Raw genomic sequence first — 24467 nt, forward strand, 5'->3', positions numbered from 1 at the left:
GTAGTTGCCACCATTAAAATCAGTTAGGAGGAAAAAAAAAAAACAGCTTTAACTAACATCGCAGTATAGTAATCCCACGATACACAGAAAAAAATCTTTTAAACTTTCTCTCTAGAGATAAGCCTTCACTTATAACTCAGATGATAAATTATCCCATTACTTATGTTCAAAGCAGCCCTACTTAATATAGTAGAATTCCCTAAAGTAGCACTGCCTACAGTATATACAACTTAATTATTCTGACATCTTTAAACTATAATTACCCATCATTTTGTATACTTTTCTGTGTAACAACTTTTCAAACTGAAGATAACTACAGATTACTTTTTGGTACCATACTTTCAACAATAAGCAGCAAATTCAAAATGTGTTTGGAGTAAATAACATAGTAAGTTCATTTTATTATTAAGATATAATTTTACAGAAAAGTTGAGGAGTTTTGCTTTGCACTTAAATAATTCACAAAACTTAAAATCTACCCATAATTCATTTATTATTCTCATAAAACTCCTAAGTCATGTATTCTTCCCATTTCCATCTGAGACATTCATAAGTGCTCCTAACAAGTAATGCCATTATTAAGACAAAAATCAACCCAAAAATACCCTGATAAATTTACATAGAAATAGTATTTTGGTTATAGAATAAGCCAAAAGAAACTGTTCAGAAATCGTTGAAAAGTTACCAAAACCACCATTGACATTCTGTAATTCAAAGAGTCCCAAATGAAAACAAAAACCCACCAACCAATGAACTAATCGGCTAACCTGCACCCGTGTTACCATTCATAGAAAACTGAAACCAATCTGCCGTGCCTGCCTGGTCACCCCTGGAAAGCCAAACTGACACCATGTCTCGTGGCTGCCTGAGACCCTCCTGCAGAAAAGGGTAATACAGCGAGAGTGAACTACATTCTGCGGACCAGGAACTGCATGCAGTGGAAAGGCAGGGCCGGGAACACGGGTCCCGACCAGGGGGCCGCGAGGCTTGGTTTCAGTGGCCCATGCTGAAGGTGAGCCCACGCGGGTAATGGATCAGAGAACTTCTATACAAAGTCTGGATCCCTGAAGGATTACATCCTCAGGGAAAAAGTGAGTTGTTTTGTTGTTTTTTAATCCGCTCTGCAGAAGCAGACAGAAAATGTGTATTTCCACCTTGGCTCTATCTGAAGGGGAAAATAACGTTTCTTCTGAGAACTTTGGGTCACAGAATTTGGGGCATGAATTCGCCGCATATGCAAGATCCAAATAAAAACCTCCCACGGGCCAAAACTTCTAATAAATGTGGACCAGGGTGGTGAGGCCCCCAGCAGCATGCACACACCCTCTCTCTCGAGCAGGACGAGGCTAACTAAGGCACGAGGGCAAAACCCCGCTGCCCGTGTGCTCGGTGCTGTCTGCGGCTGCTTTCACACCCCAGCAGCAGAGCTGATTGGCTGTGACAAAGACCACATTGGCCACAAAGCCCGAAATATTTACTCTCGGGCCCTTTATAGAAAAGATTGCTGATCCCCAGAATAAGACACTGATAGTGATGCCAATGTGTTAGAAACGAGACGAGATGAGTTAAGGCAGTGGAAAACGGCATCCTGTAAATCAGAGCTTGAGCAAAGAGTAAAAGCACCGGTTAACTTTAGAACGTAGTTAAGTATTCATGTTAGAGCTTCAAAAGTCAAAATCCATGGTTCCAGTACAAGCGTGGTGACGGTTTAATTCTGAATCCTCCCTGCACCCCAGGGAAGACATAGAGAGCAACAAGGAAAACATGGTGGGGGGTGAAAGAAAAAAAGTAAGTTTCCAGAGAAACTAGGAATGAAAAAACCCACAAATACCAAATCTGCTGGGAATGTGCAAAAAGCAAGAAAATGGGAAGCCAAAGGCAGGAGGCCCCAAGAACGCAGAAAGGAACATGAGAAACAGGAGTCGGGAAGAATCAGAACTGCCACTCTCGTTCCCACACAAAAACGGGCCTCTCTCCTCTGAACATGAGGAGACGTAATTATTTGAAAAGACAACGGAGAAACTATTATTAAAAATATAAAACACGTACAGAAAATGTGCAAAAACCAGAAGGGATCACAAAGCAAAATCCAACCCTCTGTTGTACACAAGAGATACATTTAAAACGAAGTGGTTCTGAAAGGTTAACAATAAAGAGATGGGCAAAAGTACCAGGAAAACACTGACAACCACCCCAGAAAAAAAACAAACAAGAGCCATAATATTAGTATCAGATAAGACAGAAATCAGGTCAAAAAACATTAAACAAGCAAAGCACTTTATAACATTAAAAGATATAATTTGCAATAAAGATGAAACAATTATGAATATCCATAATAATAACTTCCATAAATCATAAGTTCCAGAAAATACAAGCAGAAATAGGCAAAAATATACTAACATTTTTAGACTTTAACTCACAGACATAATAGATCCAGTACAAAAAAAAAAAATAAGAATAGAAGAACTAAGCAGTAAAATGAATAAAGCAGATTTGATCTATACACATATCTCAGACACCACATCTTAAAATTATAGGATTTGCCTCCTCTTCGAGTGTCTGTAAAGTATTTATGAAAATTAGGCCACAAAGGAAATCTCCATAAATTATAACAGAGAAATTCCTTAGAACTGGAGAGCATTACACTAAGTGAAATAAGCCAGTCGGTGAAAGACAAATACCATGTGATCTCACCTACAAGAGGAATGTAATGAACAAAATAAACTAACGAACAAAACAGAACCAGAGGCAGGGAGACATGGGACAGACTGACAGTGAACACAGGGGAGGGGAGAGGGGAAAGGGACTAGACAAAAAACATGTCTGAACGGCCCACGGACAGAGACGGCAGTGTGGGAATGGACTGCGGGGTCGGGGTAGGATGGGCAGAGGAGGGCAAAGGGGGGAGATTGGGACAACTGTAATAGAATAAGGATAAAAAATGATTTAAAAATTATAAAATAGGGAAATAATGCCTACAACATTCCCTGAACATTATCATAAAACTAAGATCAATAACGAAATCAAACAAAACCGTTCTACATAGGGCATCTGCAAGTCAACTCTTGCTGAACCAAGTCTTGGGCTCATCTGAAAAATCAGGAGCACAGCCGCACTCGCTCCCATGTCGTCGCGAGTTTGTTACGACAGTAAGGCATCTAAGCAGGTTTACTCCACACAGCACTGCTTATTAGCCATTACTCCAAAACGTTCCTTCCCATCAGCAGGAATTCTCTTTAGATTGCTTCGATTTTCTCTGTAAAATAACAAGTCAGGTCACCAGCTGAGAGTTATGATGAAGGAAGAAATGTGGCAAGTTTGAAGAGAGAGGAAAATGCATGAAACAGTCATTATGGAGAGTGGGAAGAGAGAATGGTGACTGAACTTTAAGCCTGGTAAGTGTGTAAGTATGGACAAGACAGCGTGAAAGCCTGAAAGCAGGCTCGGGGAACTAAATGCTCTGGTAAGGCCGAAGGATCACCAGAGTTCGGGTGCTAGAGGGAGAAAGCTGGACTCAACGGTGGCACGGGAGGTAAGTCAGGCGAAATGGAAATCATGGGCTTCGCTGCAGGTATGCCAACAGGCAAGAGTTACTCAGGTAGGATGAAAAACAAGATCTGTGGAAGAGAGGTAAAAAATTGAGGAGTTGGGTATTAGAAGAGTTATGTAAGTGGATACTGAAATCGTAAAAACCTCTGGTTAATACACATGGGGTGGAGTGACAGTGAGCCAGAAGCTGTTTTCTTCGAGGAATAAAACCCAGCAATCTGAGGAACAACCGGAGACAAGGAGGATGAAAAATGGGTGGCAGAGCCTAAAGACAGATGGTCCAAAGCTGAGCGATTCAAAGAGAAGGTATGGAAGCAGAGTGCAAACAGCGATAAGCAGCACTGAGGTCGCACATCCCACGCCCAGCCCAGCTGCGCTGGGGACAGGGAAAGGGACACAGATCCTTGAAAGGACAACAGGGGAAACAGTGGAGCATCTAGAGGGGTGTCTTCCTTTGGGCACACAAGTGCGCTCCTACTGTTGCTAAAGGTGACCTGCATAAGAGCCTTCGCATTAAGACTGCACAGGGGCTCTGCAGAGTAGTACGCCTGGTGCAGGGTACACAGCGAGGTCTACATCTGTGAGTACGTAAAGCGGAGTTTATTCTTGTATTACCATTTATTCGTTATTGTGCTTTTCCATGCAAACAACTGTAAACTTACTTTTGTCCCACCCGGTATAGTTGTCTATACACAAAAAAAGGCTGAAACTTGAGCTCATGACACTGGAAAGAGCCAGAAATGGAGTATGTTCTTAAATCTAAGTAGTGACTATAGGGTACATACAGGCTCCAGCAGAAGTGAGTCCTGCTTCAGTGTGGCGGGTAGGGTAATACTATGGGTGTAATAATTTATAGTTTTAATTTGGACATTTCACCTAAAATGTCATATGGTGTTCTTGAGTGTGATATTGTTCTGTTACAGAATTATGTGCTTATGGTTTTGTAATAAAAAGGGGCATTATTCATGCCACTCCCTGTATATTTGTAGATAAACTTTTTTAAAATTACAATTGTTTGAAAATTTCATAAAGAATTTTTTTTTAAATAAAGCACCAGAAAAACAAAGAAGAGGATGTAAGAGTATAGCATAGAAAGTCGTAGGCAGATTGTCCCGGCTGCCTTCACCCACCAGGTAACATCTCCCACAGAAGCTGAGAGACTGTCCGTGAGAAGCTTCCTTTAAAAGAGTAACATGAATATGGAGATACTGCAGTAAGATCAGGGACAGAACCCTGCAAAATGACAAGTCCTGGTATCCTGGATTACACAGCAAAGAGACTGGGTTAGTTTTAGCTCTTGGTCCATGAGTAAAATCCAGAGAAACAGCACCATCTATTGGAATTTCACATATTTAAAAATATTCTCAATTCTTGGAAAATGTGACTCAGATACTTAGTACGTAACATTTCCCTAAGACGACACACTTACATATAAAAAGACAAAATCTTAACACAAAACTAAAAAACATATTTAGAAGGATTAATTCTTGGCTTGTAATTCCTATTTCAAGCAACTAACCATCTTGACTAAATTCACTGTGCAGATTTTATGAAACGTAAAAATATTCTCCACCAAGAGAGAGAAGAGCCCATAGTTACGTGTTCGCAGTAACTCACAGATATGGTACTCCTGGACGCTGCTTGTGTACCCATACACAGCAGAGTATCCAAATATTATGACCATCACAGCATCCCTGCTGTCCAGCTCCATTATGTGCGCCGAGTGTCCCTCCACGGCGTACCGCTGCCCGTGCCCGAGCACCATGGGCGTTTTCGTGCTCCACGACTGGCTCTGTATGTTAAAGATCCACAGTTCGTCCGTGACATTGCCCTCGTGCGTTTCAATTCTGCCTCCATACATAAAGATGTTTTCCTGGAAGTTAAAAAGCACGCCTTAATAAACAAAGCAGCAAGGCATATTCATTTAACACGAAGGCTCAATTTCAACATCAAATTTTGGTAATCACAACAGGCACCAGACACAATTCTTATTAGTAAAGAGTCAAATGGGGACACATGAGTAGTGAAAAATGATGCTTTTACTTACAAGAAAGGGGGGGGGAAATCCATGCTTTCAGAAAGTTACTGTGAGATATCTTACTGAAAGCAACTGTATTATATAGTCATTTAACTGCATTTTTATTATCCTACTTGCTGAGCCTCTGGTTGTCACGTTTGAATGTTACCATCCACGTGTAATGCTTCGCGCTATTCCTGATCATTCGCCGCTTCCATCAAGCACAGCTCACAAAAAGTAGGCCACGTGAGTGTGCAACACGGAGAACAGTTTCCTTACCACTTCCCTTGGCTCTGGGCAGACACTGACAGCACTTACAAGTCATACAAAATGCTTTAATCACATATGACTGAAATGAATGATACGTAAATGAGACAAATCGTTACTATTTCAACAACCTAGGCATAGAAAGGAATCTCTTCAACCTAATAAAGATCATCTAAGAAAAACACAGACCTAACATGATGAAAAAAAGGATGCTTTCCCACGACGGTCAAGAAGAAGACTAAGACGCCCCCTTGAGCCGCTTGCAGTCCACACTGTACTCAAGGTTTCAGCCAGAGCAAATTGGCCAAAACTGAATAAAGACATCCAGGTTGAAAAAGTAAAATATTGCTATTCATAGAAGACATAAACATATCTATAGACAATACTAAGAAATGAAAAAAAGAACAATTAGAACTAATAAATGAGTTCTGCCACATTGGAGAATACAAGGCCAACATACAAATATCAATTATATTTCTATACACTTGCAATGAACAATCCAAAAATGACACTAAGTAAAACAATTCCATTTACAAATGCATCAAAAAATTAAAGAGTTAGGAATAAATTTAACAAAAGAAATTCTACCCTTACTCTGAAGGCAACAAAACATTGCTGAAAGAAATTTTAACAGATCTAAATAAACAGGAAGACATCCCATGTTCCTGGGTCAGAAGACTTCCTGTTAACACGGCAAGGCAATAGTCCCCCAACTGAACAAGAGAGTCAACGCAATTGTTATCAGAATCCCAGATGACTTCTTTTTAGAAACTGACAAGTCGATTCTGAAATTCACATGGCATTGCAAGAGACCCAGAATACCTAAACAATTTTGAAAAAAATAAATAAAATTGGAGGGCTCACACTTCTCAATTTCAAAACTTACTACAAAGCAAAAGTAATCAAAACAGTGTGCTCCTGGCATAAAGGCAGACATGCAAATCAATAGGACAGAGAGCTCAGAAATAAACCCATACACCCACGGCCAACTGATATTTGACAAGTGTCAAGACCACTCAACGGAGAAAGAATAATCTCTTCAACAAATGGTGGTAAGAAACTTGAACAGTCACATACAAAAAAAATGAATTTGAACCTTTACTGCATACCATATAAAAAATTTAACTCAAAATGAATCAGAGGCCTAAACCTAAGAGCCAAACTACACTCTTAAAAGAAAACACGGGGTAAATCTTCATGACCTTGATTTTGGCAATGGATTTTTAGATATGACACCATAATCACAAACAACAAAAGATAAATTGCATTTCACCAAAATAAAAAAAAACAAATTTTATCTTTTAAAAGACACCATTAAGAAAGTTAAAACTCACAAAATGGGAGAAAATACTTGCAAATATTAAGGGGCTTGTATCTGGAATACATAAAGAACCCTTTATCTCTCAATGATAAAAACGCAAATAACCCAACTTAAAAAATGGGCAAAGGACTTGGATAGACATTTCTCGTAAGAAATCACAGACAGTCAATAAGCACATGAAAGGATGCCCAGCATCATTAATCAACAGGAGTACCATCAAAACACAATGAGATACCACTTCACACCCACTAGGAGGGCTACAGTCCAAAAACAGATACAGATGAGAGCTGGTGAGGGTCTGCAGAAACTGGAACCTTCGTACACGGCTGGGGGAATGTCGAATGGGACGGCCAGTGCAGAGGGCAGCGGCAGTTCCTCTGCAAGTTAAATACAGCGTTACCCTTTGACCCTGAAGTCTGACCCCACATGCACACTTGAGAGAAATGAAAGCACACATCCTCTCAAAAACGTACACATGTTTATAGCAGCATTACCCATAAGAGCCGAAAAGTGAATATAACCCAAATGTCCGTTAACTGACGGAAAGATAAACAAAATGTAGTACACATCCATACAATAGAACATTATTTAGCCATAAAATGGAGCACTGATGCACGCTACAACACGCCAGTCACCAGCCGCATAGAACAGAGTTGCATTTGCATGAAATGGCCGGAGTAGACAAGCCTCTAGAGACAGGGAGTAGACTAATGATGGCATAAGGCTGGCAGGATGAGGTTTGAGGTGATAACTGAAGGATATAGAGTTTCTTTGCCAGGTGATAAAAATGTACTCTGCAATTTTGTACACATCTGCAAAAGATGGTTGCCCAACTCTGAATACACTAGGAGCCATTCAATTATACACATTTAGAATGAATGAATTATATGGTATGTCAATTATATCTCAATAAATCTGCTACAAAAATGAAACCAAAAAAACTAAAAAAACAATGCAATATACAGGATCATGTGCCATAGAAATGTACATTTGAAACCAATATGACCCTACTGACCACTGTCACCACCCCCCCAACAATAAATTTAATTTAAAAAACCTAGAAAACAGCCCTGGCTGGCGTGGCTCAGTGGATTGAATGCCCCGCCTGTGAACCAAAAGGTCGCGAGTTTGATTCCCAGTCAGGGCACATGCCTGGATCACAGGCCAGGTTCCCCAGTTAGGGGTGTGAGAGAGGCAAGCAATCAATGTATCTCTCACACACTGATGTTTCTCTCCCTTTCTTTCTCTCTCCCTTTCCATCTCTCTAAAAAGTAAATAAATAAAATCTTTAAAAAATTAAAATTATAAAGAGTAAAAATATTAAAAACCTAGAAAACAGCCCTGACTGGTGTAACTCAGTTGGTTGGGCATCATCCCGCAGAACGAAAGGTTGCCAATTTGGTTCCCGGTCTGGGCACATGCCTAGACTATGGGCCAGTCCCCAGTGGGTTTGGGCATTTGTGAGAGGCAACCGATCGATGTTTCTCTCTCACATTGATGTTTTTCTCCCTTCCTTTCTCCCTCCCTTCCCCTTTTTCTAGGAAATATAAATAAAATCTTAAAAAAAAAACCCCTAAAACATATATACATACATTTTTACATGGAGATTTTTATTTCATTTTTAACATGCATATGCATAAAAATGGTAGTTTATTCTTTACATTGCTCCTGTATTTTCCAATTTTTCTTAAATAAGCTGAGAAAATATGTGAATCCTGATTTGAAGGGTGTAGTCACAGATCACAAAACACATGAATTTTTGTTAATTCAAAACAAAAATCAGTTAAGCAGCCTGTCATTTAAATCATGAATCCTTCAAATACATAACAGTAACTGTTTACCGTACAATCTCTATCAAAATCCAAATAACATATTTGCAGAACTAGAACCATCCTAATAGTCACATGGAACCTTAGGGGACCTTGAAGAGTCACCTGAAACAAACTTGAAACAAGACAGAAGTTGGAGGTCTCACACCACCCTCAGTTGAGAACCTACTGCAAGACTGGAATAATCAGAATAGGGTGGCACTCGCTTAAACACAGGCACCGCAGGGACAGAGAGCTCAGAAACACCCTCACATGTTTGGTCAGTTGACTGACTTCCAACACGGGCACCAAGACCATTCACTGGGGGAAAAGCAGTCTTTCTGACAAAGCTGCTGGGAAGATCAAATACCGTCACATAAAAGAATGAAACTGGACCTTTGCCGTAGACCACGAACAAGATTTACTCAGTGCCGTGAAACCTTTTCCTGATGCTTTCTTTTATGAGTTTTAAAGTGTTCTTGTTTTTAGGTCTTTAATCAGTTTTGAATAAATTTAATTTATGGCGTATGGCAAATACCCAATTTCATGACATTGGATTTGGCGATGATTTCTTGGATATGACACCAAAGCACAAGCAACAAAAATAAATAAATTGGGCTACATCAAAATTAAAAACTTTTGTGCATCAAATAACACTATCAACAGAGTGAAAAAACGGCTCACAAAATGGGAGAAAATACTTGGAAATCATATCTCCAACTAGGAGTTAATATCCAGAACACATTAAAAAAACTCTCAAAATTGAACACCAATAAAAACACAGGACTCGAATATATATTTCTCCAGAGAAAGCATACGAATCGCCAACGAGCCCTTGAAAAGGTTTCACCACCACTGATCACGAAGGAAACACAAGTCAAAACCACAGTAAGATGCCACAGGATGTGGGAAACTGAAACTCCTGTGCACTGCTGGAGGGAATGTAAAAGGGCACAGCCGCTGCAGAAAACAATACAGAAACTCCTCAAAAAAGAAAAATGTAATTATCATGTAATCCAGCAATTTCACTTCTGGGAATTCCACTCCCGAAAATCCAAAGTGGGTACAGGAGCCGGTACGCACTCACCCCTGTGCGCGGCAGCCCTATTCACGACAGGCAGAAAGGCAAAAGCCACCCCGGGGTTTATCAGCGGACAAATGGATAAACAAATGCGCTACACACAGAAGATGGACTATCACTCAGGCTTAAGAAGAAAGGCAATCCTGACACGCGCTCCAAGATGGATACACATTGAGGACTCCACCCTAAGTGAAATAAGCCAGTCAGGGAAGAACAATTGCTGTGTGAGTTCTCTTATGTGAGGCACCCAGGGTAGTCGAATTCACACAGACAGACAGCAGTGGAATGATGGGCCTGGGGCAGGGGTCATGGGGAATTGTTGTTTTAATGGGATGAAGTTTCAGCTTTAGGACAAACAAAGGTCCGGAGATAATGGTGGTAATTACTGGACAACGATTTGAACATACTTAATGCCACTGAACTCTACCTTTAAAAGGTTAAAGTGGTAAATTTTATATTATGTGTATACCACCACAATTTGAAAAGTGACTACTGAACCCGATTACTTTTACTAAAATAGTATATAAGTCTGACATCTCAAACCATTATGATCCTTATTATTTATTATTCTCATGAGGAGTTTGAAATAAATCTGAGATTTAGTATTTTTTAGGCCTAAGGTAAACTCAAAAAAAATTTTAATTTATAAGCAGGATCCATACCTGATATAAAGCAAGAGAGTGGCCGTATCTCTGGAGCGGTCCCCTTGACAGAGTTCCCACGTTCCATATATTGTTTTCTAAATTGTAACTGAAAACAAGAAAAACAAGTAACTTCACAAGCCAAGATTCGTGTTTGGTTTTTTAATGTGCAAACTCATAATTTCATGTACCACATTAGACATTTTTACAAACACATTCAAGATGTACCTCCTCTAATTTGGGGTTCAACCCCCTAAATGTGCAATATGCATTAACTTGATGAGGCTATTTATTACTGGAATTAATTTGCTCAACTGCTTTAACGATTTCAACCAACTGCTTAACGTAAACAATAGTGAGATGGTCTGCATTTTTTAATTTTACAAAAAAGACAGAGAACAGACAGGTGCCAGAGGGGCTGGGGGCTGGGTGAAATGGGTGAGGGGGTTAAGGAAAACAAAAAACCCTCAGACACAGACAACAGTGTGGTGACTTCCAGAGGGAAGGTGGGCGGGGGCAGGTGGAAGAGAGTGAACAGCGGACAAATGGTGGCGGAAGGAGACTGGACTTCGGCGGCGGAGCGCGCGATGCAATGTGCAGATGATGTGTGGCAGGGTTGTGTGCTTGAAGCCCATACGACTTTACTGACCAGTGTAACCCCAGTAAATTCAACTAAAAACTAACAAAAATAATAAATTGCACAGAAGCAAAAAAAAAAAAGTCAGCTTTTTCTTTTGGAAATAGATGGAAATTCTCTCCATTTTTACAAAAGCCATTGGATTTATGTATTCATTTTTATTCTTTTACATGCACTTAGCTCCGCATTATATAAATTAACCAAGAAGTATCTATTTCCTATGCACAAATATATCTTGTTTACTGGTCATTTGTGATTGTGTGTGAAATTAATCTAGTAAGATGGAAGCTTCTGTAAAAATAAGGTACTACTGGATTACAGGATAAAAATGAAAACTGATACTTGTTCTACTGGTCCAAAAACACACACATGGAAACAGAGGTTCCAAACTGTGGATCTCAGTTGCTTATCTAACAGAATTCCAGTTCGGTTCACCATCAAACGCCACCCTCGAGTCTCTTCAATAAGCCAAACTATGCAAAAGGAAGCACTTAGCCAAGAACTGACTAGGAAGTTGTTTAAGAGGCCCCCTTTCAATTTTCACCTCCTCTCTTCTCTTTCTTCCTCTGACTCATCGGGAAAGGCAAGCGAGCTCCCTTCACAAAAAAAGGGAAGGTTGCCAAAAGCTGTTTGAGCATTAGATTTAACTCGTTTCCTACACTGGAGCTAGAAGACACATCTGCGGGATACAAATAGAGAGCTATAATCAATTAGAACATGCCTTCCACAGACTCACACCACTACACCCACCTACCATCTGCACCCAGCACACTGCTTTCCGCCAAGTTCCCATAAATTAGGACTTGGCAGATTATTCCTGTAAAGGGCCAGAGAGTAACTATCTCAGGCCTGGTGGGCCACATCGATCTTTCATATTCTTCTTTGTTCTCTCTAACTGCCCATTAAAAATGCAAGAACCATTTTACTTTATTTTCACAATCGTTTCACTTTAATTAATCAGAGTTAATGTCCTTTCAGTTTCCACATTTAAAATTCATTTCTTCAGGTTCTTTTCACATCTTAGCGATTCATTTTAATCCCACCAACTCCTTTCAATTCTTTCTACTATACTTAATCTGTCATATATTGTTACAGAATTCTACCTGTTCTCTTAAGTATTTACCTAAAAACTCTTCCTCCCTCTCTACAGAATTTATTTTATTTAATACTTTAATTCTAGTCATATTCATTCATAGTTTTAAAGCAATCTCCTCTTGTAAGTACTAGAATTTTTGAATACCCAAAATTAATATGGCTAATATTTTTGGTATGTAGGGTTGCCAGGAAAAATTCAACATGCCCAATTAAATCTGAATTTTAGATAAACAAATAATTTTTAGTATAGTAGAACCCATGCGATATTTGAGACAAAATTAAAGAGAATATTGCAAGGACCCAATTGTACTAAATTATTCATTACCTATGAAATTCAAGTTTTACTGGGTGTCCTGTATATTTATCTGCTACCGCTGGCAACCTACCGGGTACGCACCATTATACTAGGCTGCCCAGGGTCAGCTCTGATTGGCTGATGCCCAAGTTGCACCAGTTATTATGCATTGTGCATATCACGCCTGAAAACAACATTGCTACTCAAATTATTCTTCCTATCTCCTCTTTTGTTCTTTTATTACTGGATGATCGTAAAATACAACCACCAGCTGAAAGAAATCAGATAAAGCTGCCATCCATGGGATCCCCTTTATCATCCAACCCCAAGAGGACAGTCTCTAGTGGGACAATGGCAAATGAATAATCCACTTTATAATACTGGCACTGTTCCCCCGACAAAAGCTTGTGAAACAAGTCCGAAGTAAAAAAGCTCAGGCAAACTAACTGACAGGACAAGTTGAAAGTATTTTTATGTAAGCAACTCCACTTAATTCTGAACCGAAATAAACTGGGGCGGGATTCGTCATGTCTAACGAGGGCCTGGCCCACCTTACTTTCAGTCAGTGTTTTCTTACTCCGAGCTTATTCAAAGCACTCCAGAGAGGTTTTACAAAACCGACCTATATGCACAATGACAGGTATTTAACTACTGAATTCACAGGTTTTCAAATCAGCTCCATGTAGCAAGTAGACCCCATCACAAAGACAAACATTCATAAATTTGGACAGTAATAGAATAGGCATCTAGCATAGTGTTATTAACAACAACAAAAAATCAGCTTCAGTAAGAGATTGTGAAGATCTGGAGGAAAGACTTACTTCAGGACCATTTGAAAAGAACTGTAGTTAAAACTATATCCACCAATCACCCACATAAACTTCCCGTGTAAAACTGCTCTGTGGGAAGCCCGGCCTACAGAAGGGCTGAAGGGCTTAACATTCGGCAGGATCCAGTAAGGCTCAGTGGAAGGAACATTCAAAGAACAATCAGGACCTATTAAAAAAAATCAAACAACACGACACATTAAACAAAGAACTTGGATTGTAAAAACAGAGAATGTAGGGATGAAGAAAATTAGTAATTCAATGCTCATCCTATTCATCAATGCACATAATAAATGGTCTGAACCCACAGCGATAATTCTACGGGGGTGGGGGGGGGGGACAGATTAGATACTCGGTCAGACTCCACCTTCTGGAAGAACCATTCAAGCACAGCGCTTACACTCACTTTGGGCCACGAGGACAGTGCAGTGGAAACCAATGCACTGGGATCCCCGTTCCGCCACTCACTGCACCTGTGCCCCTGAGCAAGTCTGTTCACCTCTCCCATCACCGAGCCTTCATCTATAAAACATAAACGACAATCTATTCTCTCGGGGTTATTACAGGTGTGCGACTTCTAAAAGAGTGCAGATTGAAGTATTTGTAAAGCGTAAACTACTAAACATATAGAAAGATAAAATTATATTTTTTCTTAGCATTATTAAGAATAACCAAAATTGGTATCAGTAGGGAAGGCTTATTACCCTCAAACAGAAAACAATATGTATTATGTACAGTAAACTTATATGAATCAGCGCAGGATAACTCCAATTCCGTACGTAGAAAACACTGCCTTTTCCAGCCCACATGCATGATGTCACTCAGGAGTCTTGGTCCCCCCCCCCATCTGTAAACTGTAGGAGAGGCCGGCCTAGGCCAGTGTGCAGATGGGTCATTTATCCCATCACGCAAACTTAAAGGGTGGAATAAATGCTCCTAAAGGAAATATTTTTCATCAAACTTAAAGGCTCTCAAATGATTCTTAATTCTAATAAAGCTAAGATACGCCCAAATAAAGCCTAGACATAAACTCCTTATGTTTAAAGTTCTTTTTATAAAAATAAAATCAACATAAGTTTATAAATTATATGTATATGTAAACAAACTTGTAAAACCTACAAGCTCAGTGTTTATTTATTAAGAGAGATGATGTTGTTTTGCTCCCACCAAACCCGTGGTCCGAGGTTGGAAATGACAGTAATTCTTATAGCACCTTTCCCCACACAGGTTTAGGGTATCTGCATTATTCTGACAACACAATTTTCCCACCGTGTTCCCTTCCTCCACCCTTTAAAGACCTTTTCCATTCACACATTCTGCCATATGGTCAGGTGACCTTCACTCGTCACAATGCATCAGTACACTTCGCTCGTTTTCTTTTTAGCCTTAATAGGGAATACGGCTCGGTCCCAACTTACCAGTCAACACAAAGGCTGGAATTACAATCAAGTGGCATTTTTACTCAATTAGGAGAGCAATCACTTGATTCTAAATTTGCTTACATCAAAAAATTTTACTTGAAATAAAGAACAAACTGACAGTCACCAGATAACATGGAGGGGAAAGAAGGGGAAGTGTCGTAAAGGAACAGGTATGAAGGACACAAGGACAAAGCCAAAGGGGGGAAGGACTGAGGGTGGGAGGTAGGGATGGGTGGGGAGGGGGAAGTGGTGGGGGTAAAATGGAGACAACTGTACTTGAACAATAAAACATTTTTCTTTAATTTTAGATTACCATTGAATCACAAAATTAAAAAACTTTCAGACTGGCCCTAATATGAGAAAAATCAGCCTATATATCATTTTCATGTGTTTACCTGTTCACTCACCCATGCATACATTCATTCATTCACTCATCTTCAAAGTTCTTTTCAAAGCGTACATTCTGAGTCTGCATTTTTCAGGTGCAACTAAGTAGCGCCTTAGATTCTCTCTCTCATAATGACACAAACTTTTAAATTGGATATAAAAAACTTGTTATGTTTGAGTGAAAAGATTCTGAACCATATTTTGGTAATCAAAGAAATTAAAGGAACACATTGATTTAAAAAAAATTTAACTACAATTCTGAATCACTTAGAACTCATTTAACTTGGGTTGACAAAACAATAGCCCATGAGCAAAATCCAGCCCACTCCCTGTTTTGGTAGATAAAGTTTAATTAGAACACAGCGTGTTCATTCATTTCAGAATGGTCTGTGGCTGCTTTTGCACGACACCAGCAGAGCTGAATAGTTGTAACAGAGATCGTATGCTCAGCACGGCCAAAACCATTCACTACATGGCCCTTTACACAAGTCTGCCAACCTCTAATCGAACTGAGGAGAGTGAGAGCAGATGGGCGTGATATATAACTAATATGTTTATTGGTATAGTTCTGTATTTGGTGTTCTTAAAGAGGAAATGTGGACTTACTGTAAATCATGCCCGTCAGGAGCAATAAGCAAATAGGATAAAAGGGTAATAATAGGTAAACGTGGTAAAGGACGTTTGAATATGCTTTGTTATCCTTATTTTTGCAATTTTTCTATAAGTTTGAAAGCTTTTTCTAAATAGAAACCGAAAACAGAGTTATCATGCAAAGACACAGTTGTATGCCATCAAAGAATGCCAGGGCATTACCTGACGGAGTTTGATAAGGATTTACGGCACGTAAAATTCTTTAGAAAGTCAGGGATATATGAAATCTTCCCTAAAGCAAACTATTTCAGAGTGAGTTTGTGGAAGGCTGAGTAATAGCTCCCCCAAAGATACCTAGGCCGTACCCAACGGAACCTGTGACTATTTACCTTATCTGGCAAAAGGGGCTTTGAGGTCAGAATAAATGAAGGGTCTGGAACTGGGGAGTTTCTCCCGGATTATCAGAGTGGACGCTACATGTAACCACAACGGTCCTGTGCAGACAAGGGTCTATGCATAGGATCCTTCCAGGGAGACTCAACTCCAGAAGAAGCAGCAATGTGGCGAAGGAAGCAAGATGCTGTGCTGCAAGTTTTGGAGGCAGAGGGAGGGAAAGGAAGGCCAGGACCATGGGGCTGGCAGCTCCAGAAGCTGGGAAAGTCAGGGACAGGGGTCTTTCCTAGAGCCACCGGAGGGGGTGCGGCCCTGACAACACCTGGATTTTGACCCAGTGAAACCGATTACCTCCGAAAGGTAAGTGTGTGGGAACGTGTTAATAGTAGTTTGGGGAAACTAATACTAAAAGCTAATTTAATTAATTATTTGAAACTAAACATTATTTAATACAGAAAACAGGATTCTGGAGGGTTTTTTTAAGTTTGACTCTAATATCTAATTTTTCTACACAAAAGAAAATAGCAGTCAAAATTCTTCCTATCTTTGTCACTACCACATTTTACGTAACTTGCAGAAATTATCAGAAGGAATAGTCTATAGGCAACTCTACAGACTGTTTTTATTTTATGCTGAATTAATACATTTATAAATAGAACAAAAGATTTATGAATAGGATTAAAACTTTGAAGAAAACTGAATGTCATAATCTGTAGCTTTCTGCATTATATAACTAAAAGGATTTAAAATGGAAACTTATAAACTGAATATTAATTTAATACACAGATAACGATAAAGAACAGTTTATATACACAAAGCCTTCACCATTCATTAAAACTCTAGCATTGACATCTACACTTAAGGCCATCCAAGACTCCCTTTGTATAAAAGCACATCCACGAGAAACCTTCTCCCATTGCCTAATCTGGCCCCTGGTAGGACAGCTCCGCACAGCTCTCCCTGCACAACTTCTAACAGTCAGGACGGGACTCTCCGCAAGGTGAGCAGACCTCAGCCGTCTGGGAAAGGAAGTAACAGAGTAATTCACATTACAGTGGGTTTTCATAAGGCGTGAATGTGCTACCTTTCCCACAGGTTGTGTGTAGTGTCATAAACCAGAGAGCATGAATGAGTTTCCAATCCTGTCACTTCGGGCATTAGTGACGGGCTGCTGAGAGACAGGTTTTGAGGGGAAAGGCTGGTCTAGAGTCACACATTGTAGAATAACATGCTGATCCCTCTCCAACTCATTGCCCCAGCCCCACGATCTCTCTTGAACTCCAGATGAAAGGCCAACCACCGGCGTGACATTTCCATTTGGATGTCTGATGGTATGTCTAATGATCACCTCAAACTTGCCCTGTCCAAAACGAAAGAAAACCCTGCTGTTTCTCTCCCAGGTCTGTTCCTTGGCCAGGGTTTAGCAACTCATGTAAAAGGCACTTCATTCGTCCAGGTGCTCAGGGCAAAGACCTCGACTCTATTCTTGAGTTCTCTCTTTTTCCCACAGCCCGAATCCCACCCACCAATAAATTCTGGACAGACATTCATTAGATAAGCAGGGATTCAGCCTCTCCAACTGCCCAAATATGGACATGCTTTGATGAAGTACATGCTACCCCACATTCCCAACACCCAGCCTCCCCTCCCCAGTTCCCCGGCCCCTCCGGACACAATCCAGACCTCTGCACAGCGACGACTAGAAGCACAGCACCCTGCTCCAGGACCCTGCTCTGAGCCAAGGTCAGCAACCACTGGGACTGGCTGGTGTCTGAGTATCTGTACCTTACAATTATAAATACTTTTAAGTTCTATCACCTCAACCAGATGCCAATCACTGATATCTTCCTTTACAACCAACACCCCACTGCAAGCCACCATCCACTCTTACCTCTTGCAACAGTCCTTTGGAGACTCTTGCAACAGTCTCCAAACTGGTCTCTATTCCCACTGTTGCTCTCTTCCCATCATATTCAACTCTCCACAGTGCAACCAGGATAATTAAAAACATAAACCTATACCTGTCATTTCTCTATTTGAAGTCATTCAATCATTTCCCATCAGACTTAAAATAAAATGAAAAATCCTAATAGAGTTTACAACCCCTACACGATTTGCCTCAGTACACACTTAGTGAATGAATGAATGAAAATAACCTTCGAGCTCTAAAAGATTAAAAGCATGAGCATTCAGTCTAACCTAGCTTTCCTAAATATCAGCTGTAAAACCTTGGATGAGTAACTTAACTTCTCTAAGCGTCAGTTTAATCATGGAGATTACAGCTAGAAGAACATAGGATTCTGTGAATATAAAATGAGACTGTACTTAATACTATAATGAAAGCTTCATAACAGTAACTTTATTGTTATTAAGTCAATCCCCCCATTTTATACACCAGGAGACTAAATATAATTAAGTCTGCAGGCAGAACAAGTTAATGAAGACTAGCGTTATCAGACTTTATAAATACACATGCCCAAAGAGAACAGTAAAATTTCAAGCAAAAAATTCCTATAATCACAAGTAAGTCCAATTAGCAGAAAATAGCAAAGGAAAAAACCTAGAATAAAGTACTACGATGGTTTGGAAGTTTTTCCAAAGCAATCCCAGAACTGCTGAATTGCATTTTCTTCCTTCCCAGGCATTGTAATAGTTTTGCACTGAAAAGGGTTTCCTAAAGGACTCTATCTCTGATTTTATAATGGAAATCAGTACAAAAAATTTTATTTCTTTTACACAAATTAAATTTATAAAATGACACTGTTACCATAAAGAAGGATAAAAATTTAATGTCTTCAAGTGAGTGAGACGGCGATTCCCCGAAGGTGCCCCAAATTTATGAGCAGACTGAGACATTAATGTCTGATATCACAGAAAAACTGTAACTGTTCTGGGCAAAGACACAGCATAGCGAGCCGAGCAGGAAAATTGTATCTCCGCCGACAACGAGACGGTTGCATTGTTCCTTTTACCGATTAATATTTTAGCAGCGGGCTTGGACTCCCCAAAGCAAGAATGAGCCTGAGTGGAGCTTCTTTATATAACTTAAAGCAGGAAAAGAAACCAAATATAAGGGATTTTCAGGGAGAAATATCTTGCTCCAGAACTTTAGATGTTTTAAAATTTTTATGTATGTATGTATGTATGTATTACTGTGCTGTTCTCCATTACCATTTATTCCCCTTACACCCTCTTCCACTCCCACCCCCATCCCAAAATCACTGCAGTCGGTGCCTGTGAGTCCTCGTTCTTTTCTGCCCCGCCCTTCCTCCAACCCCCTCCCCCTAGAGCAGTCCATCTGCTCTCTATCTAGACTTCTTTTTGATACGGTTTTGACTCACACCTTTAATGCATATTTAATCTATGCCATTGTGAAAAAAATATATTTATTTTCTATTAAGGCACATATGTAAAAGGGCAAATTTTATTTATTTTCTTTTTGCAGTTCTCAACTAAAAATATTACATATACGGTTAACTTTGAACTACATCAAATGCAGGTTGTAAAGCTGCATTTCTGTAAATAACTCTACACTGTAGATCCACTTCTGTTATTTTAAATAACTCTAATAACAGGAAAAAATATATATATCTACCTTCTAACTGTATCCGTAGGGTTAGTTTATCAGTTAGATTTCTTTCGGTGTAAGCCACAGAAACTAATTTTGGCTAGGACAAATGGGAATTTACTGGAAAAAACATGGAGAAATTCAGAGAATTCTACAAAGAGGCCAACAAATCCAGTTCCAACTAGACAGGTGTCTGGCTATCTCTTCCATCAACACTCCTCTCAGTGAGTGAAGGGCAATTTCGCAACAGAAATTGGATTGCTAATAGGAAGGGGGAAATATGCTGAGAAAGGAGATTTTCAGAGAGGTATATGTAACTTATATGTATTATTTCAGAAACAGTCTTACGATTTAATATGTGCGCTGAATCTGAAGTTCTCCAGTGACAGGCAAAATGAGATCACATCAGTGCAAGAGTCCTATCTGCTAATGCCATCAGTAAAGGTTCATTTTGTTTCAGTCTCCAAAGTATTCTAAACAGTTTCTAGGTCATAAAACCAATCTGCAAAGGCCTGGTATCAACAGTAGTGTATTTTTAAATGTCCACAGTTAGCATGTTTATGGAACAATGAGTTATGTGAGTGGTAAACATTAGACTAGGTGTGTCCCAAGAATACCTGGTTCTTAGACTTGAGGCCAGTGACACTATTACAGTCTTAAAGGAAGCTTCCGTCTATTAGCAAGGATCAGTGGTTTCCAACTTACCATTTTTGAGTTGTGGAAGGCTTAAAAGAAGGTTTTCCAGAGTTTGGTTCTGATTAGTCAGAAATGACAAATACACAGTTAGCTAGGATTGAGAGCAGGGTTGAAAATGGTTATCCTACTTATCCAAGTCAGAGGCACAAAACGAGTGGTTGTAAGTCCTTCAACGTTAAGTAAACCTCTATCAGGAAGGAACCTAGATGTCTAGCCCAGAATATTCTGTGAATTGTGCCGTGACTCACAGCTCTAACGCACTGTCTTAAAGTAACTAGTCAAGTCCTAATATATTATATGACTAACCCGGGAAAGATTATGTTTGGATAAAATATCCATGAGTTTGAGTCAAAGATTTTATATTTTTCTAAAATGAACCAAATTACCAAGTTCGTACAATTTGAACGCTGCCTTGGAGTTTGTGTGTCCTGGTAGCCAATACTGCCACCTGGTGGCAGATGTTAGAACCTGAGACCAAAAGTGATGCAAACACATGTCCAAGAACCAAATGCTCAAATTGAATTGTTTCTCCCAATATTTAAAATTCTGATTTCTATGCCAAGAAAATTACATAACTTACTGGAGTCTTCTCAAACGTATATGTTGGAAAGTCCACATATTAGTACACTAACAGTCTAACACACTTCTAATTCATTCATTCAATCAACAAACACAATTTTAAAAATTTGAGTGCCCACTACACATCAGGCACTACAGAAGGTGCTGGGGACACAAAGGTCGTCAAAACACAACCATTTTAACTTCAGGCAGTACACAGGCCAGTGGAGAGAGAACCCAAGCAGCACACAAAGGTAAGTGCGACAGGTGTTACAAATGAGTCAGGTAGGTCCCCTGACAGCCTATAACAGCGAGATCCGACCTGGGCTCAGAATGTCAATGCGTGAGGCTGTTCCAGGGGGAGGTTCAGGCGTGAGAAAGACCTTGAGACGGTAAAGGACAGAGGCCTGCAGGAAACTGCAGCAAGTCCAGACGAAGTGTGACTTCAAAGAAGCAGAGGCACCATACAGCACGATCAAATCACATGACTTACATATTCAGGGATTGTCCTTCACCCAGCGATTTAAAGGCTGAAAACTCCAATCCTTATAGGACAACTGTGACTGAACCGGATTGAGAAGAAATACTGCAAATACAGAGAATACCCTGAAGACGCTGAAAGGGGCTGAACGCCAGGGCTGAGCGGGACCTTCTGGAACAGGAAGGGCACAGGGGCAATCTTCAAATGGCTCGGTCACTAGCCGGCACGTAAAAGATGGAGACCTGTCTTTCATCTCTATAGTACAGGGGAAAATGTTCTGTTGTAACGGATCAAGAAAAAACTGTCCCGGAAGCCTGCTGGTTTGTCTTATCAACCTGTCTAATCTTACCAAACAATGCACGTTGCAGAGTTTTTCTGAGTAGACAGGAGAGAACTCCTGGGCCCATCCCTTGGCAATTATGGCAACGATCTATACTTTAAAATATTTTATTGAAATGTATTTAAAAGAAAAACGCTTTTCAAAGTTGCTTTTTTCCCTCCTTTGATTTATTGAGACTTACACAAATTTCGCTACATGAAAAATGTCACAGGAGCAGGTGAGTCCACACAGGCCCCTATCCTTCAAGTAATTTGGCAGGTGTACATTATGACAAAATTTAAACATCATAAAAGAAACTTGTATGCCTTTCAAAAATGCTGCATTTAGCATTTTCTATATTCTCGGCTACTTTAGCTTTTGGTTTTTGTAAGTACCTTCTACAGGAAAAGGGGAACAATTGACTTTAATGGTGTTATCTATCCTTAAAATACACTCCTACGTAATTTGGAAAAATGCCTCAAATGGTAAAAAGATGAACATAGATGGTTAAGGAAGAAAGAGTTAGCTGAGAAAGTTAGAGGAGGCAGAGGGAGTATGCTGATGGCTGAGCAGAACTCAAGACTTAATATGAAGCTAGATCTTTCCCTCTGTGCTCTCTGCATAAAATCTCAATTTCTAGACCACAACACTTATTTTTTATTAATACTAGCATAGAACCAAACAGAATAATCAAAGTTTACCAACATAAAATTATAAAATATAATGGAGGTAGCAACAATCTGTTATTTTTGACCCAAAGAATCCAGCTCCCAAAAACACATCACAAAAAAACTGCCAGATTTGGACTCACAGAAAGATGGCCTCCTTAGCCATCATCTTCAAACATCTCCACTTCTTTGATCATTTCCCAGACGTCCTAGAAACAAATCTCTTTCTGTTTTCCCCTCCGTGATTCCCCCACATTTATTACATGTCTGAAATAAAAACCTCATTTTCCCCCTAACTCTTTCAGTCATGATGCCAACTTCCTTGAAAACGGACTCAGGGATCAAGTCTGAAGTTCAAAGGAACCGAGCAACACACTGTCTCACCCGCCAAGCACACACTGCCCCCCGGACACATCCCGCTAATTCAGAGGTCAGCGCTTCAGTTATTACGAATTAATAATGGCACAAAACGTATATGATTCCTATAATATTTTATAATGTATTTAAAAATGTCTCTCTCTCTCTCTCTAGAAAACTATTCACAGTATCACTTTGTCTTTGCGTCCCCATTTCCACTTGCTTAGAAGAATCAGGCATTTTTACGATTTGAGGCATTACTGAAGAGAATAATAAAATGTGAATGGCCAGAAAAACCGAAGATATTATTTTGAACCAGATCTATGTGACAAAACCCCCAGAGAATAAAACGTTTCAAAGAAGGATGAACAAAAGGACGGAACGAGAAGACACAGACATGTTCACAGAGAGCAGTACATACAAATGTTTCCCCTTTTGTTTTCAAGACTGTTGGAACACAATGAAGACGAACATCGGTGTGAAAACCACCACAAGCTACACCTGCATTTCTCGGGCCTTAACTTACATATATTCTTGATATACCACGTTCTCCTTACAAAATAACATTAGTTTAGTTTCAAGACGGAAATGAAAACCAGAAAGGTACTTCAAGGCACTTTTTAGGAGAAGAAAGGTCACAATTATTAGAATAGCCACTTAATAAAAGACAAGGCCCTATAATGAAAGAACATGGAGAAATTTCTTCCTGTCGTAATCAAACTAGGTAATCAAATGCAATTCAATAAGTAATCACTGGTATTTTATGTGGCTGGAGTTAACTAATCCTTTCGTGAGATAACACGGGTTTAAGACGGGCATAGTTGTCACAAAGCCTAAAATAACGCCTTGAAGTAAGTACTCAGCATACTCAGTAACATGTTTTTTAAAAAGTGATCTCAAGAATGATGAAAACCATGAGGACCACATTCCTTTCAGTTTTTAACTTAGGTCTCATAACAACTATTGCTACAACTACATTAGAGTAACACGTGAACATGTCACTTACTAATACGTATTGGCTAAGTCAAAGCTCCCTCCATCAACCGGATTAGTATGTCTGCACAAAATAAGCTCTTGATATGTAAATAGAATTAGCACAAAGTAGGCTGCGGGTGGGTAAGTCCATGAATAACAGGTCTCCCTTCATTTAATTCCACAATGACAAAATTTATGATTCTATACTCAATATTTAAATAAACTAAAACTCTTCGATGTAGTCTAAAAGTAACCTGTAGTGACAGATATTTATAAAAACTTTTTAGAAATCCTCAGGAATCTTTTGCATTAAGTAGCTGAAATACTCTGCTTTTTAAATATGCTATGATCTTTTAAAAAGAGCCACAAGAGGGCAGTGTTTCCTAAGAAATGTTTAATGTAGGCATCTTTCTAATAAACTATTTACCTATCATAAATCAAATTTGAACATGCCATGTGTTCATTTCAGTCAAGTCATCAGATCTTTGGAGATCAATAATGATAGCACACCTACA

General features: G+C 39.5%; 1 protein-coding gene across 2 annotated transcripts in view; it reads right to left on the reverse strand.

Moving 5' to 3' along the window:
• Nucleotides 1-24467, reverse strand: part of ATRNL1 (attractin like 1) — a 495303-nt gene that overhangs the window by 442229 nt on the left and 28607 nt on the right. For both annotated transcript variants that reach the window (XM_024555570.4, XM_053922251.2), the window contains exons 6-8: nucleotides 13533-13707; nucleotides 10706-10793; nucleotides 5167-5422 (exon numbers count right to left, since the gene is read on the reverse strand). In XM_024555570.4, coding sequence (XP_024411338.3) covers nucleotides 5167-5422; nucleotides 10706-10793; nucleotides 13533-13707 — 519 coding nt within the window. The remainder of the gene's footprint in view (nucleotides 1-5166; nucleotides 5423-10705; nucleotides 10794-13532; nucleotides 13708-24467) is intronic.

The sequence above is a fragment of the Desmodus rotundus genome, chromosome 4, assembly GCF_022682495.2.
Source record: "Desmodus rotundus isolate HL8 chromosome 4, HLdesRot8A.1, whole genome shotgun sequence".
Taxonomy (NCBI): Eukaryota; Metazoa; Chordata; class Mammalia; order Chiroptera; family Phyllostomidae; genus Desmodus; species Desmodus rotundus.